The 19,010-nt window shown below is 33.6% G+C and overlaps 1 protein-coding gene across 8 annotated transcripts in view; it reads right to left on the reverse strand.

Moving 5' to 3' along the window:
• LOC113393537 (ankyrin-2) overlaps positions 1–19,010 on the reverse strand; it is a 143,585-nt gene that overhangs the window by 111,329 nt on the left and 13,246 nt on the right. For all 8 annotated transcript variants that reach the window (XM_064219069.1, XM_026630486.2, XM_064219075.1 and 5 more), the window contains exons 2-7: positions 9,157–9,258; positions 4,040–4,219; positions 2,243–2,359; positions 2,005–2,160; positions 1,089–1,254; positions 244–404 (exon numbers count right to left, since the gene is read on the reverse strand). In XM_064219069.1, the coding sequence (XP_064075139.1) occupies positions 244–404; positions 1,089–1,254; positions 2,005–2,160; positions 2,243–2,359; positions 4,040–4,219; positions 9,157–9,258 (882 nt within the window). The remainder of the gene's footprint in view (positions 1–243; positions 405–1,088; positions 1,255–2,004; positions 2,161–2,242; positions 2,360–4,039; positions 4,220–9,156; positions 9,259–19,010) is intronic.

Consider the following 19,010-nt stretch of genomic DNA (forward strand, 5'->3'; position numbering starts at 1 on the left):
CCATACATGATTTATCAATTAACATTGTCTTTTCATCAACTGAATACATTTTATTTCAAATTGACAACGATCAGTTTTCAACTATTTTACTGTTCCACAAAAACTGAACTCTCATACTTCCAGTAGCTGATTTCAAATACCAAAAAAACACATTTTTTGCTGCAACCAGTAATCCTAAATGTCTTTAATATCCCTACGGACCATTAACACCTGTTAAAATCAACAATAATAACTTATACTAACCTTGCTTTTACTAGTAATCGGAGCACCTCTATCCAGTAAAGCTTCAACCACACGCTCGTGTCCAGAACGCGCTGCGCAGTGCAAGGGAGTGAGACCGTCCCTGGTCCGAGCCTCTACATTAGCTCCACTGTCGCAGAGAAGAGCAACCATATTCTCTTTACCTAAATAAAAGAAAGAACTAATGAAAATATTCTGAACGAATTTTGTTCTTCACTCATTACTAGCCTAATGTGTATGAAACATTACACGTAATGCAAGTGTGTGTGTGTGCAAACACAAGTGTACTCGCTTATTCCCTATTCTCTTATTTCGATAAAACTGGAAAGAGATAAAAAATAAATCTACATTTTTTTTTTAAATCCAGTTTGTTACAGATAATTCCTTGATTGAAAAACTCGATAAATTTATATGCTATAGACATTTTAACCAGGAACGAAAAGGTAGTCAATTTGTAATTTAAAAAAAAATTTAAATAAAAATCTATTTAATATATATTTTTTATAAATATAATGTTTATATTTATTTTGTTTTGATAAAAATATTTTCTTTTTCTTTGATTGACTGATTTGCATTTGTGTATTCAAAAGACATCCAACACGTGCAGGTTTCCTCACGATGTTTTCCTTCACCGCCGACCACGAAATTAATTATAAATATAAATTAAACACTTCTAAATTCATGAATTAGAGGTGCTTGCCGCGGTTTAGAACTCAAAATCATCAGTTAACTTCACGTCTAGTAACTGTGCCTTATAAATAGAGTTATATCAATCAAGAACTGTTAGTTGGTATTGATTTTTCTTTAATCTATTTGATTGGAATAGGCTATACTGTATTTTAACCTACCCCATTTAGCAGCAACGTGTAGAGGGCAAATGTTATGTTTGGCGGCGCAATTGACGTCAGCTCCTTTAGCCAATAGCAATCGAGCAACCGATTCGTTGCCATAGTGTGCTGCGATGTGAAGCGGAGTGAAGCCGGACTTTGATGTCACATCGGGGTTGTGTTCATTCTGAGAATAAAATTGTTAGAACCATGTTTTTTTGTCATTTTTTCTTATAGCAGCTTAGCCTTATAAAGTTATTTTTGTACTATGACAAGCTTATATTACAAATTTTGAATTTATGTATATAGTTATATTATTGATATAATTGATCGATAGGAAAAAATTATATCGTTGGTGTAATTTAACCTAGTTCTTTGAATATATTAATAATTATTGAATATCCTATTGTAATTAGTAATCACTGCGGATTTTTAAAATCATGTATTCAAAAATCAAAATCTTATATCAAAATATACTTTATTCAAGTAGGCTTTTACAAGCACTTTTGAATCAATATTAAACAAACTATATTAAGTTCACCACCACCACGTCGTCCACCGATTCGGAGTGTAGATTCTACCATTTTAATAGGCTAAGACAAAGTTCAGTTCAGGTTCTTATCTGTTTGGCAAATTATTTATTTATTTGTCTGGTAGCAACTGACGAATATTAGTTACTTTCAAAAAAGTATGCAAAAGTTTAAAAAAATAGTCGGCAAAAGCTGGCAAATAGACTAGATAGGAGTTGGTAGGCTATGTCCTCGCTTGGGGTTCAAGTTTACTTACCAAATATCAAATATTACTTGGCCGGTAAAGTAAGCTTAACCGACAGAGTTTGTTCGCATTTATAATATTAATATAGACGGATGTGTGATGTCTGTGATGTGAGTACCACGTCTTGTGCTCGTATTCAATAATTCAACTTATATAACATTACCTCCAGTAATAAGTTAGCAGCTTTCACATCATCTTTCTTGGCAGCAATGTGCAGAGCGGGCAAGCGGACCCTGCCTCGAGTGTCAGCTTCTAAAAGAACCGCGACAACCTTCTCGTGACCTTGTTGCATGGCCACGGCGAGAGGCGTGAAACCGTCCTATAGAACATATAGAAATAAGTCACTTGCAATTGGTTCTAAAAGGTAATATATTCAAAGATTTGAAACCCTTTATATATACCTCGGTAGCCAAGCTTTGATTAGCTCCGTTTGAGAGAAGAAACTTGACAACTCCATCGTGGTTCTCCTGAGCTGCCATGTACAAGGGCGTGAAGCCATTCTGGGATTGAATGTTGACCTAAGACAAAAAATTATAACGTCATTAGTTCCAAAACATTTTATTTATTTATTATGTATTTATATATATATAATCAGGACAACGTTTGTCAGGTTTTGGTATTTATTTAATATAAAGTCAGAAATAAATTTCTATTAATGTTGAAATTGGATGAAATTTTTAACAAAAAATGAGTTTATCAGCAAATTGTAAGACAAATGTATTTATACTTAAATTAGAAATGGACTAAGATATATAGGGTTGATATGGCTATTCTCTATATCTTTTTAGCTACCCTACGTGTATTTAATATTAAAGGTATACCACACATTTATTTCCTTCTATCATTGAACATAAAAAAGCTATAAAAGGAAGTGTTCGTCATAAACCGCATTCGTTATGATTTATGTCGTGTCGGTCCTGAAAGATTGGGGTCAACGACCCTGTTTTTGAATTATTAATAAGTTTATACTCGGACAGGATTTGTTGGCTGTTGAAGAAATGCATTAATTCATTCGCTAAAGATTGATAACGAATCGACTGAAAGGGAACATTTGTTCTTCTTGGAAGTTATTTTTATCAATAATGCGTTAAATCTGAATTAATATTATAGATTTATTTTAATTTAATAATGAAAATTGTAAGTTGTGATAAACTAATAGAACCCGATGAGTTTATTGAGGATTAATGAACGTAAGTTAGACTAGAACGTAAAGTAGATTCATTAGCTGCGACACTTTACTAAAATAGTAGTTAAGCTAACAAAAATGAAAAAATCTTTCTGTATAATGATGTCCTCCTGACCGATTTCGGGCACAAAAGCCATTCTTAAGGGAGTATTCTAGTCTAGATTTGAAAAAAATCGCTCTTTATTTTCATACTTTCAGAGGATTTTGCAAATTTCAAATTATTTTCCGAAATTCTGTTACTTTAGTGAAACTTATGCGTTCATGATTAAACATGACAGTGCTCGGATTGAGAGCTCAGAAACATGAGCTCTGAGGAGGAAAGGAGGCTAAAACCGCTCGTTTGGAAGAAAGAAATTTGGATAATGTGTTTTTTGAAGTAGAGACAGGCAGGAAGTATGGGCCTATAGTAGGAACCTCAGAAGTATAAAGTAGTATTGCCTTAGACTGCGCATAGCTTTACTCAAAACTTCTTTTTTCGAGACTATTGTCCTAATATCGTAAGTTCGACTAAGCCTTCTTTACATATTTCTCTTTTGCGCTAGCGGATTGATTGCGATATCGGATAGTTCAAAAAGTCTGGAATAAAATCTTTTTATTTGAAAATAAATATCTGGTAGAATAATGGGTTCCAAAAATGTTGTTTGGTTCTTTTATTGCACCTGAAAAAATACTTAAAATTCATGCTTTTAGACTACAATAGGGATACTAGCCAACCGGATATCCTATAATGCACAGTTATGCACAAGCATGAGTACTCTCTTTGACTCATAATCGGCAAAACCAAAACGAGATGAAGGAGTTTCAACGGTTTTACGCGATTTCCAAGGTACGGGAGTGGAAATTGTAAACTTCTAGCTGCTGATTTTTTTTTAATAGTAGAACCCAATTGCTTTTAATTGGCTAGATCCAATCTTGAATTCAGGGCCTCGAGACCTTATTAAACACCTGCTAGAATAACAAGGCACTTATACTGTAAAGAATTAATGTTCTAAATATTTAATTGATCACATACTTGAGCTCCATTCTGCACCAGCAGTTTAACGACTGCCTCCTGACCAGCAAGGGACGCGATATGCAGAGCGGTATTGCCCTTCTTAGTAGCAGCATCGATTGCTGCTCCACGTTCCAGAAGTTCACGAACAACTTCTACGTGACCATCTTTTGATGCAAGATGGATAGCATTCAAACCATTCTGTAAAAAGAAAATTAATTTAATATTTGTAATAGATGATACAAAATTGTTTGTGCGTCGTGGAATTAAGTATTTAAATTAAGTATATCTTGATTTAGAATTTTGATACTTTTTTGACTTAAGATAAATTCTCATCCTAAAACACTCAAGCTGTTGACATTACAGTAACTCATTAAAATACAGTTTTTTAAATACAGTAAGTAACAGCATTTAAATGTTTTTCAGGACCGAAGCCTACTCTCCTTTTGAGAAGAAGTTGAATTATTCCACAGGCTACTTTCATTCAACACATGCTAGTTTCCTCACTTTTTGCCTTCACGAGACAAAGTAAATTAGACATATCGAGTCTGAACAAGTGATCTTTGATTATCCAGTGATAAACTCAAATGGGCTAAAACTTTTATCAAAATATTATTTTCATGTCTCGTTCAAGATTGAGATACAGAATTAAACCGCTTTGTGTTTAAGTCCAGTGTGTTTTATCACCACTGAAATGTTTTGAGGTCAGCACCAAGAATAATAAATAATTACAATTGTGTTGCTGTTTTAATGTTAACGACTTACTCTTTTGTGAATTTGTATTACTTTTTCCTTTTAACATTTATGGAACATTTAGTTTTACATTCATTTTTTTTTTTCATTATAAAGGTAAGTGTTCAACACCGCCTATAGACAATGCTGTAAGGAATATTAACCATTCCTTGCATCGCCAATGCGCCACCGACCTTTGGAACTAAGATATTATGTCCCTTGTGCCTGTAGTAGCACTGTCTCATCCACCAAACCGGAACACATCAATATCGAGTACTGCTATATAGACGGGCTTGCACAAAGCCCTAACACCAAGTGCACCACCAACCAACTGGAGCCGAGATTGCGAAATGGTTTGTACAGATGGGTTTTAAATGTTATATATAATACTGATATCCGGGTAACACCACTTTGTGTTTAATTTATATCTTTAATTATATTCATCCGGTGTTCCGTAATAAGGGAAAACACCGTGATTTGAATTCACCAAGCTGCATTGGAGCAGAATGGTGGGATAATTCCTAAGACATATACATATAAAGACGTTTACAAGTTAATGACAGTTAATTTTTATGCAAGATAACAATATAAGATAACTAATTCGACGATACTTTACTTTGTTTAGCGAATCTGTACATCTCTTTATTTGACTCTGAACTACTAACTTATTAAGTTTCGTACCAGTTTCTCACGAAAGAATATACATTACGAAAATTTAAATTTAAATGAATCTTGTTACATTTTATCAATTTAATTTAGCAATCTACATTCCGAACCGTTCGTAGCTTTATATTAGACTTTGTAAAATTACATTATATAGTTGCTTTTAAGATAATTCAATGAAGTAGGTATATATAGGTATGTATCAATTTTGATAGCATTCTTGTTGCCATTCCACGCGGTCAAGATTGGTATAGCAATTTTAATTATAATTTATGTTTAATTATGGCCTTTATGTTAATAATTCTTAACACGGTGCTGCTCGCCAGTTCTGTAACTTGAACTTGGCTGCCACGCTACCGCGTCTCTAGATGTTAATAAAGGCTCGCCTTTTCTGCTTCTAGTTACAAAGTTCACTGAAAGTTCGAACGGGAAAAGAACAATACTAAGTATTCTATGGTAATATTATATCACCTGTTGATTAAAGTACACGATAAAAAGTTATAATCATTGAACAAAATTTGCACCAATTAAGGTCACAAAGCTGTTATATATTCTACTACAATATCCAGTTTCCACTCTACAAAACTGTTGCCAAAATTGGAAACTATGACAAGAATAAAACAGCAGAAGTCATCTGCAACCGAACATTAACTTGGCTCTCGTCCAAGTGTTTCAAGTTCGATAAATTCGTGTTTACCTAAAATAAAACCTTTCATTTCAACTACGAGTATTTGTGCTTAAATACAAGTTTATATAGCTCGATATTTCTAATTTACGATAATATATGAAGCAATTAATAAACTTTTTGGATTTTTAACGAAAATTATGAAAAAACAACACAGAATTCTCTCGTTCTTAATTTGATTTTACAAATAACCTCAAACTATTCGTCGGTAAGAATAATCGGTTAAATAAATCGACCAACTTACACTGGATCAGTGTGTTAGAATAAGCTTTATGCTTTCCTTGCAAGAACCTTAGCCAATTCATATGGACGGTTACCTTAAACTAACATGATAGCTATATTATTAATAATATAACGGTTATGTTAATTAATTGTTACGTTAGTATAATTTTCATTTCTACTATATTCTTATTGTCATTGTATTTAAAAAAAATGTTAGTAAAATATAAAAAAATCTAATTGAACTTTTTGAATGCAATTTTTGTTTAAAAAATATAATTAATATTTTCAACTATAGAATATTAAAAAAAAACTCAAGCCATTGTTATTTTCTCTAGTCTGTTATATAGCACAACAAATTGTCAACGTATATATACTTCCTATACTTTTCGTTCTGACCTATCCAAAAAATGCCACGCTATTTTTTTGATAGAACTATTAGCTATGGTGAGCCTTTTTGTCTGATAAAAATTGTTCGATTATTAAGGAAATAAAAATAAAAGGAGAAGGGTGCGAATGATTCTATCATCATAATTGAAGAAAATTGTCTTCATAATTTTAGTTAACTCAACGGATGCTTTTGTAAAATAATAATTATCATAAATCAACAAAATATATTTTATTCAAGTAGGTGTATCCGAGCGCTCGTTAATCGTAATTTAATCTTAAAGCTATCATCCGGTTGACATGTAAAGCCTATCGAAGTTTTTTTTTTTTAAATGACAAAGATATAAAATTACAATTACATATTTTGCATTGAAATAAATAAATACTTTTGTTGTTTTCAAGAATGTATTTATTAATACAAAGCCATCAGTCAGATGAGATACAATTAGAAAAAAAGTTTATGTTACACACATTTTCTTTTTGGTGCAAGCCCGTCTGGATAGGTAGCACCCACTCATCAGATATTCTACCGCCAAACAGCCGTACTCAGTATTTTTGTATTCCGGTTTGAAGGGTGAGTGAGTCAGTGTAACTACATGTACAAGGGACGTAACATCTTAGCTTACAAGTTTGGTGGCGCATTGGTGATGTAAGGAATGGTTAATATTTCTTACAACGCCATTGTCTTTGGGCGGTGGTAACCACTTACCATCATTACCACAAAAAAAAAATACGTCAATAACGATTTTGTTACTGTTTTTATATAGTAATTAATCGAACTGCAGGTCTATTTGTCCAAACCAAAAGTGAGGCAATACAAAATTCCACCACGAGTAAAGAGCCTTAAGGACTAATTATTGCTTTTGGCTTAAAAATATAATATATTATTGACGTTTCTTTACATATAACATATGCTGCATTTAGGTCCGCATTATTTACGTAATACCAATAGAAAACCTCTATTCGTGACTTAATCGCGTGTCAAACGAACATGCCCGTGACGATTTGCTTCACCAAAAAGCACTTTATTACTATAATCATAAAACTCATTTCATTCGAGGTTCATATAGTTGGAAAATATTCGCAAATTAAGCTACAATATTTTTTTACGCTGGTCATTATTGACATGTCAAACTAATTTATTTTTGGAATGAAATGAAAAGATTTGTTATATTTAGTAAAGTTATTCTTTGATTTTTTACATTTTCATTAGGCAAGAAAGGACGTAGGGTTAAGGTTAAACCTTAAAAAGGTACGTATTACGCTTGATAGGCGTATACATATCTAATATTAGAGCAGTTACAGGACGCATAGTACAATTTGTCGCAATTTTTACTTGGCAGTAGGGCTGTGCAGTCTGCCGCCAAACTGCAATACTCAAGGTGGATTTATATTTGTCTGATATGTCCGTGTCACATTTATATGTCATGTTCCGACGCCTTCTGATAATATTTTAAAGTGAAAAGCACATTCTTTAATTGATGACGATATAAAGAAAATATATGACGCCCATTCCCCCCCCCCCCTTCCGCTCTGACTCAACTGGAATCGTTTCTGATGAGACACAACAGAAGCCATCACAACACATTACGTATTACTAGTATGAACGTTACCATATTAAACCGATATCGTACGCGTCACGTCAGACAAATATAAATCCAACTTTAGTATTATTGTTTTCCAGTTTGGAGAGTGAGTGGCCCAATATTAATAAAGCAACAATGGACATAACATCTTACTCGTAGTTCTCAAAGTTGGCGGCACATTGCCGAAATAAGAAATGGTTTATATTTCTTACAGTTCAAATTTTGTATAGGAAGATTTACGAAAACAGTGCATTACGAGTTAACGTAACACCAAAATTTTTAGTTCTAACTCGTGGCTTTGGAGGTGGTGGTTGGAACACGCGTATCTGACCACGCGTACCAATGAGTTTTCCTGTGTCAAATTTATGTTAGTAATTCATCTCTTCCAGGGCTGTGAAGGAATGCACTGTGAAGAAATCCGCATTTCGTTTTTGAAACCAACGTATTTGAGCTCGAAATGGTTGAAGCTTTAATACTTTACTCAGCTCCATTTTTTTTGCTTGAGATGTTAGGAAGCCTTTGCCCACCTTAGATCACTAGTTAGGTCATCTGTCTTATTCTGTAATATTACTTCGTAACCAGCTAGAGCACTGGTTATAAACATTAGGTGCATAATATTTCAGGATGGTCTTTACGAATTTCGATTTTTTTGTTACAGAACAGCTCTACTGACCTGTGCTCTATCCATTTAAATATTAATAATAAATTTATATTTTAAAGTCAAAATTTTAGGCCTGATGAATGTTAATTTTTATTGCAATATTTTTCTATATGACGTCGGAGGGAAATGTGTCTGACGCAAAAACAATTTCACTGTTACGTGTATTGAGTTCAAGAGCCTTATTATTATTATCAGTAATACTTACAGCATTGCTAACATTAATGTCGACCCCTTGTTCTAAGAGGCTGATGATCTTCTCGATTTGACCCGCACGCGCTGCCCGCAGGAAAGCGGTGCTGGCGTCCGCCTGCAAAGATAAATCATATTTTAAAAAATGGCGATAACCTAACCTAACCTAATGATAGAGAATCTGTAAATATATTTTTGTCTATTTGAAATTTAAAAATGATTATTAAAATATAAATATCTGATGTACATTTTTTTAATAATAATCTTAAAAAAATATGACTCGAATTGATTTTCTTTAATATGCGGTAATCCAATCAAGACACTTTTTGTATCAATAAAAAAAACGTATTTTTAATGAACGAATTAATTTGTCTTTTTGGTCAATTTTCCAATTGTACGTACCATAAGAATAAACTAAATCTGTGAAGCTCATCAAAAGCTTTTCCCGTTGTTCTGTCGATACTGTGGTACATCAGACTTTTTAAAAAAAAAACAGACAGAACAACGTCATTCATTAACAATACCTTTTTTATTGATACAAAAAGTGTCTTGATTGGATTACCGCATATTAAAGAAAATCAATTAGAGTCAAATTTTTTTAGATTTCATATTTTACACATAATATTATTATTATTTAAACTTTCCTACATGACTACCCTACTGATTTGTTTGTATGAGTATATTCCCATGACCTATAAAAGTCATTAGGTTGCAAAATTCTTAGTAGCATCTGGCAGTTTTACACTATGTGCCTTGGAAAGGATGTGAAGCCATTGGTTCTGAGCCTAACCACTCCAGTTGTGCCGGATCTTCATCCCATCGCAATAGTAATTTGTTTAGTCTCAATTGAATATGACCGCTCTAATCAAAATAGCTGAGGATGAATCCCGACAATACACCCATCATCTAATTCTTAGTTGGTGAAAGTTGATGGTGCTCTTGGTGTACATGTCCTTGTCTTGGAAATCACGTAAAACTTTGTATCTTTTCGTTACCGCCATAACGGGCTATAAGGATACCCTACCTAAATAGTATACCCGCTTTTATGAAATAATAAAGCTCTTAAACACTAAATTTAAGATACAAATTGTTTAAACTACTTTTATACTGTTTTAGTATATTTAGCAGAGTTGAAACTACTTAAATCAACAACCAGTAACATCAGTGTATTGCTAATTACACAAACATCTCATACTAAAATGTACGTAAAATTCAACATCAGATAAATCCAAATGAATATTCGACTTTATTTCGTATGAAATAGAAGTTAAATTTACTTGAACAACAAAATGTTATTTTCAGAATTGTTAGAGAATTTTTAAACAATACTAAATACGACAGACAAATTTAAGCCCTATACAATAGCAATAAAGATTAATATTATTTACGAAATATTTGGTTTAGATTTAAAAAATTCATATTTTTACATAATGTAAATTTGTATTTATCATTTCAATATACTTTATTTTAAGTACATGAGCAACCCTTTGTAAGTGTGGCTTAAAGAGTACTTCGTTCTCCCTCGCACTTCAAGTGATTTCAAGTTAAAAATTCTTTGAAAGTGGTATCAAAGAGGGTTTTGACAAAGAACTCTTGTTAGCCCCTCGTAAATGGGCAGGTATAAATAGCTTTTGATTAAATAATCATTCTTCTCTTTAAGTAGCAGTAGTAGAGAAAATATATACCGTTACTTGATTGAATGAATATATGAAAAATCAGAATATTCTCCATTCCAGTAGGCTCAACAAAACACTTTTTTAAAGTTATAGTATTGAATTAATTGTAATTCTACTAAAGACGAGGAAAGTAGATTCTACGGAGAATAACCGACAAGAAAACTTAGTACTCTTCCACAATTTTAATTACAGATTTTATGTAAGAACTCACTTCGTATCTCACTCTTGCAATGTTGAAAAACGACTTACGCTTTCTTTTTGTTCTTTATTTATTACTAGCTGTGCCCGCGACTTCGTGCGCGTTTGAATTTAACAAAAAAGTTATTTTCGTAGCCTAAGTTACTCCTTATTACATCAGCTCCGTGAAAGTCCCGTCAAAATCGGTCCAGCCATTCCAGAGATTAGTCGGAACAAATTTACAGACAGACAAAAATTGAAAAAAAATGTTATTTTGGTATATGTACCGTGTATACATATGCATTCAGTAAAAAGCGGTTATTTTAATATTACAAACAGGCACTCCAATTTTATTATATGTATAGATATGTCGCTTATCTCTCTGATATTCAGGATAATTATCATAGATATTTGAGTTCCTTCTCGCAGAGTAACTTTAATGACCGGTGTTCTATCCGGTTGATATTGAAGCTTTGAAAAGGGTATTTTACTACGATTCGCTTTATTCGTATAGAGATTGATGATGATGTCCTCCTGACCGATTTCAACATCGGCGACCCCTCTAATGGGAGACTAACTAATTGCGCAGAGCATGAGGGCTTAGAGCCGAGATGGCCCAGTGGTTACAACGCGTACATCTTAACCGATGATTGCGGGTTCAAACCCAGGCAAGCACCGCTGAATTTGCATATGCTAAATTTGTGTTTTATAATTCATCTCGAGCTTGGCGGTGAAGGAAAACATTGTGAGGAAACCTGCATTTCAACGAAATTCTGCCAAATGAGAATCCACCAAACCTCATTGGAACAGCGTGGTGGAATATGCTCCTAAACTTCTCCTCAAAAGTGAGAGGCCTTAGCCCAGCAGTGGGAAATTTACAGGCTGTTCATGATGATGATGATGAGGTTTTGCGCAAAATCTCTCTATTCCCTCACTCTCATAATCCGGAACCGGAAATAGTACAGAGTCAAGGCCAAGGCATCTTTTAAATTTACAATGGGTAGGTAGACTTTCTGATGGATATCTGATGCTAAGAGGTCACCATAGCCAATTTAAATTGGCACTATGAAAAACATTATCGCTTATATTGTTAATCCATCAGCGACCTTGAAAACTTAAGATGTTAAGTTCGTTGGGCCTGCAGTTTTACTAGGTTACTTAACTTCAATCATATCGAACTGGAACACAATAATACTAAGTATTGATATTTGAAAATACAATATGTGATGAATGGGTGGTACCTATCCAGGCAAATTTTAACCTCGGGAGTATAAACATAGCCAATACCAAAACTCGGGTTACTTCTAAATATTTCAATTATTTTGAAATTCCATGTTATTAAACGGCAAAGTTAAAAATGTCTATGATATATCATCATAGATATTTTTAACTTTGCCGTTTCATAAATTCAAATCATTTGTACAAAATACATTGGTAAAGAAGGCATATTATTCAATACAAGATTATATAGATGATGAAAAAGCTAATACTTGTCGACTTCCAGGCAGGATGTATTACATATGTAATTTTATTTAACTAACATGACTTTGTATTTTTAAATGTTGAAAGACTGAGTTTCTAGCCGGTTCTTCTCGGTAGAATCTGCATTTCGAACCATTGAACCTTCACTTAATATAGTTTGTTAAATGTCGATTCAAAAGTTCTTGTAAAAGCCTACTCGAATAAAGTATGTTTGGATTTGATTTGATTTGATTCCTGGAGGAATAACATGAATTCGGAATCTGTGGCGTACAACACCACACCAATGAGGCAATGAAGTCAAGTGTAAATGTTAACCTGTATAATAAATTGTATTGAATATTTCACGGTAACATGATGAAACTTTTATAAAACCCTCATTCAAAGGGCTGTTAGTGTCAATAAAATAATTTTTCCACACCACATTTAAAGTAACATTATCAATTTAATGCTAGGGTAACAAATAGACCGTGAATGTTATATTTTTTTTGAAGCAGTTTTATCGATTTTTATTTGTCTATTTGTAGAAGCGAGTATGTGACATTATTAGATACGCATACGATAAATAAAGTTAATAAAGGCCTTGCTTATAAGCATTGTTTTACTTCTTTCTGGCATGATTAATTTGATATTAGAAAGAAGAAGACAGCATTCTTTAACTGATTACCTTTAAACAACATTTGAAAGTATGGCCGTAATAAAAAAAAATTACGAGTACATTTATCTAAAAAAATATTCAGGGGTATTTAGTTGTTTTAACATAATGCTGTCTTATATTTTCGAATGTTAAATCAATAATGATATAAAGAGATAGAACTTAACAAGAAAACATTTATAAGATTAAATCTGTTCGCTCACGAAGGAGCGCCCCTCGACGTTTATTTCTCGTCATTTTAATAAAATAAACATACAAAGATATAATTTATTTTATTCTTTTTTTTTTATTGACTTTACTCTCACGCACACTAAGACATGTTGTAAGTACGAGCGACATTTACTAATTTTAATGCACACCGATAATAATTTAACGAGGAAGGGCGCGCCTTCATTATTGAGTTTTAAATATTGTTTACGTTTCATTGTTTCGAAATTGAAACTTTTATGATAAAATTTATATGTGATATAAATTTATAAATATATATAATTGGACTTGGTGGTAGGGCTTCGTGCATTCACGTCTGCGTAGGTAAAACCCACTCATCAGATATTCTGCCCCCAAGCGGCAATACTTTGTATTGTTGTGTTTCGGTGGAAGTTTGAAGGGTGAGTGAGCCAGTGTAACTACAGCCACATAATAACTTAGTTCCCAAGATTGGTGGCACATTGGACATGAAAGAAATGATTCATATTTCTCACGGCGCCAATGTCTATGGCTGGTGATCACCACTTAACATTTGGTGGTTAATTTGCCCGTTCGCCTACATTTCATAAAAAAATATCAATATCTATATAATATTATTATTACGTATTACTTTGTTTTAAGTTTTTTAAATATATTATTTAGGCAGACACTTCTGTTAAGTATTGAGTTGCATTTGTTTTTTATAACTAAATAAAGAATATTCAACATTTAGAATAATTTAAAACAAAAATCAAATAAATAATATCATTTTTATTTGAATTGGTCTATCCAGACGTGGCAGATCGTCTAACACACGCAGTGCAAGTTTCCTTCACTATAACCGAGCACGAGATGAATTACTAAAAATCAATGATAATGATATGGAATAGATAATATTATTTATATATTTTTTTGTTTACCTTCTTTGTTGTTTTAATACAAAGTATTCACAAGGCCAATGTCCACTAAGACGGTATGTCCTTTGCCAAAAAAAAAAATTAGGTATACCAACTTTACATGACATAAAACGAGGATATGGAGATTATCGGATGACTTACATATTTTTATTTATAGAGGTCATGATGGAACATCGAAATTTTAATTCCGTGTCATAAATATTCTTAAAACACAAAATTTATTTAGGCATATACCACGTTTTATGTTCATGCATGTTCACTAAGCAAGACGTAGGGTACACCACGAGCAATTATTTCAACCCCTCCTCAGGGTTAGTCACCCTCGTATACATAAATATAAGTCTGTCTGTTGGGGTAGTGATTGCAATGCACAAGTTGTGTTAAGATAAACAGAGCGTTACCGTTTCGTATTGAAATAGTTTTGTAAAACGAATTACTATCAATTTATTCGATTGGTCTTTACAATACTTATGTGATATAAATATATAACGAAATTATCTTAATTTATCAATATTTTATTAACGGAGTAGTGAACATTTATTCGGAATGTAGAATTGTAGACACTATCGAGAAGTACGACCAAAAAAACTCAATAGTTTCTACCGATTAAATAACATAGTTATGTTATTACAATATAATGCAATCTATATATTGTACAATGTACATATAGAGAAGCTTATTACACCACGCTGCTCCAATGTAGGTTGGTGGATACACATGTTGCAGAACTTTGACGGAAATTAGACCCGAGCAGGTTTCCTCAGGATGTTTTCCTTCGTCGCAAAAGACAAAGATAAATTATAATCTGAAATTAAGCTCATGAAAATTCAGTGTTCTTTGCGTGGGTTTGAACCCGCAATCATCGGTTAAGATACACAAGTTCTAACCACTTTTCATTAAATTAAATAAACATCCACTGACTCACAGTTGCCTGTACCTTTTTATACATTTAGTTTTTATTAATTATTGGCGTTATTTTATTCATTTATATTCCTAACTTGTAACTTAGATCTAGAATGTTACAATTACTTGAAGATTAAACAACAACAGATCTTTGAAGAGGTCTTTCGTTTGTCAGCTGCTTCGACTTCGACACCTGACGCACCGAAAGTAAGTTCCCCACCACCCCGACTTTTCGACATCAACACGGAACCACCGACAGCCTCTGAAGTGGCGGAGGCAGTCCGCTCTTTGAAAACAGGCAAAGCACCAGGACTCGACCTGATAACTGCGGAAATGCTACAAGCCGACTTATCCTCCGCCGTCGACGTTCTGACGCCTCTTATGGAAAGGATCTGAACCGCCGAAGAGTTCCCTGACTATTGGTATCACTCTGCTCTCGATTCCCTCTAAGGTTTTCTGCAAGATCATCCTGGATAAACTGTCGAAGGCCGTGGAGCCTCTTCTACGCAAGGAGCAGGCTGGTTTCCGGTGGAACCGCTCATGTACGGACCAGATTAACACTCTACGAATTATACTGGAACAGGCATCAGAATGGCAGAGGGAGGTTTAGGTTTAGGTTTAAAAAGCCTTTGATACGTTGAAGTGGTCTAGCATCTGGTCCCGTCTCTTGGAAATTGGAGTGCCGCCGAAAATAGTCCGTTTGCTACAAAGCATTTACAATAAGTATTCTTGCAAAGTAACTCACGATGGCCTCATATCGGATGACGTTGTGGTGCACGCGGGTGTTCGCCAAGGCTGCGTCCTATCGCCGCTACTCTTCTTAGTCGTTCTTGACGGAATTATGCTTCACATCTTAGAACACAGGCGCCGCGGCATAGAGTGGGGATTATCCAACGTCTTGGAAGACTTGAATTACGCTGATGACCTATGCCTGCTGAGTCATACCCACGCCGATATGCAAGCTAAGTTAAACTATCTAAGTCAGGAAGCGGCAAAAACTGGGCTTAAAATCAACATCCGGAAGACCCAGGAGATGAGAACTGGTGTGAAGAATCGCTAACCGTTGCTGGCACAGAGGCAGTGGAACGCGACCACAAATTTACATACCTCGGGAGCGTCGTGTCAGAGACGGGAGGAAGTGAAGAGGACATCGCTTCACGGATAGCCAAAGCCCGAGCTACCTTCGCGCAGCTGAGACCTGTTTGGCAATCGCAGAAACTGACCCGAAGAATTAAACTTAAGATATTCGGGTCCAACGTAAAATCCGTGTTGCTTTCCGGGTGCGAAACGTGGAAGGTTACAAAGGACATCTCAGGCCAAATCCAAGTTTTCGTCAACCGCTGTCTTCGTCGCATTCTCGGTATTTACTGGCCCGAGACCATGTCAAACTTAGAGCTGTTGGAGAAATGCCATGAGAGCCCGATCGACAGTCAGATCAAGCGTCGCAAGTGGAGACGGATTGGACACATACTCCGAAGGGATCCCGACCATATTCCCAAACAAGCTTTGATCTGGAATACCCAAGGGAAAAGAAAGCGTGGCCGTCCCCGTCAAACCTGGCGACGCTCAGTGTTGGCAGAGGTGGCGAGCATCGGAATGACGTGGAGCGAGGTGAAGGCTGAAGCCCAAGACCGATCGCGATGGAAGAAATCTGTGGACGCCCTCTGCCCCATCTAGGGGACATAGGACATTCATCATCATATATACCTACTATAAACTAAGTTCTCCGATACGCACTCTATCGTCTGATAGAAGATTTATGGCTAATGTTGTAGTAGTTTTTCAATAAGTAAAATAACGTCTTCTCATTATATAGATAAAGATGGTGGTCGACCAAACGGTCGGTCTATTAATTCCCAACACGAATATAAACACTTTTAAATTTACGTTCTACGTTAAATAAGTATATTTTAAGTCGTTTATAACTTTTGATACTCAACAGATTTTGATAAGATAATAACGAAATGGTAACATTTTCTTTTTCTTTCTTTCATTTCTTCGCCAATACGAAAAACTAAGACTTTTTTCCCTCATGCTTGTAGTTACACTGGCTCACTCACCCTTCAAACCGGAACACAACAATACTGAGTACTGCTGTTTGACGGTAGAAAAACTGAATAGAATACTCCTTATAATTATTCTGTTATTTACATTTGTTACAACGGACACTTTAATATTTTTTTTGTGTATATAAATAAATAAAATAAATATTGGACAACATCACATACATTACTCTGATCCCAATGTAAGTAGCTAAAGCACTTGTGTTATATATTGATAATATTGTTTAATATCAAAGTGTTAATTATATAACTTTATATTTTATTCTTGATCTCGTTGTCACGTGGACTAAATTAGTCGAATCATGCTTTCTGTCCCCCAATGACAGATAGACGAACGACGATAACAAACATTGGGGTGATTTCGGGGGTGACAGCCCCTGTGACTTCATCTATATTTTAGCCTTTTATAGTTAGGGTTCCCTAAAAATATTGAATGACCATCATCATGACTGTCTATATTTTTTGAAATATATATTTAAAACATAATTTTTTTAATAGTTTTTAAAAAATATATTTTATTTGACAATAAGGTTTTATCTATCGAAATCAATTGCAGTTTTTGATAATCACATCATATACCTTTAATAATTCAACAAGCATTGATTATATTTGTCCAAGTAGTTTTACAAAGGTGACATTTATATACGAACATACTATTCGTTACAATTATATACTCCATGCATATATATGTATAGAAAAATGGAGGATAAAGGAAAAATTATACATGTTTATACATTTTAATACTTTGAAATTTAGATGATTGCCATGAATTCACAATATTTATATTTACTCAAAAATATTAATGTTCATTTTTACTTTTTATTTACTTCTAACTCGTGTCAATTTTTTAATCCTTAGATAGTACTTATTTGACAGATAACAAAACATTACATTTTTCAATCGTCAGATAGACTATTTATTTAATAACGCCCTTAACTGAGGAATAAATCTATTTGCCTCTTTGACGGCCTGATAGGCGTCAATTCCTAAACATTGAAAAATGCGTTAATTTTATTTGTCCTTTTAACAATCAGATAAATTAATTCACTAGGTAGTTATTCGGTGATTGAACAATCAGCCCTATATGAAACAATAACAATGAATATCTTATAAGTACACTATAAGTGAGATTACGTTGACGTCTGTACTACTGTCAACTGTCACAAATGACAGAGTTTCCGCTCATTCCGTAAAAAATTCCAATCGTACGTGACATCGGCGAAATAGTCTGTGCCCTCTCGGCACAAATAAAAGCCATAAATAAAAAATAAAATAAAATAATTTCATAACTAGACGTAGGACATGTACGCAGGAATGTGATATGCTGTATTGACTATAATAATATTTATAAAATTTTTCGTAAGTCGATTGTCAAAATTTCATAAGTGAGATACTAAATGAATTCATAAAGAATCGTACTGCTGATTTATAAAATAATAATTCATTATTTTAAGCACAATTTAGAGATATATTGTTAGGTATATAAACAACAAATAATATGAATTAAAGTAGGTACCACAAAGTTTGTAGCATTGTGTATTTGTGTAACGTGTTGACGAATATAAATTTGTGTGAGTGGACGGGAGGTGGGGGTGATGTTTGATGGTATTAGATTGTATTATTTTAATGAATCGAAACATTTGAGATTATTATAATCAGATTCGTTTTTGCCAATATATATATATTGGTAAAAACTATTTTAACGAAAAATTAATATATATATATATATATATATATATATATATATATATATATATATATATATATATATATATATATATATATATATATATATATATATATATATATATATC

The sequence above is a fragment of the Vanessa tameamea genome, chromosome 26, assembly GCF_037043105.1.
Source record: "Vanessa tameamea isolate UH-Manoa-2023 chromosome 26, ilVanTame1 primary haplotype, whole genome shotgun sequence".
Lineage (NCBI taxonomy): Eukaryota > Metazoa > Arthropoda > Insecta > Lepidoptera > Nymphalidae > Vanessa > Vanessa tameamea.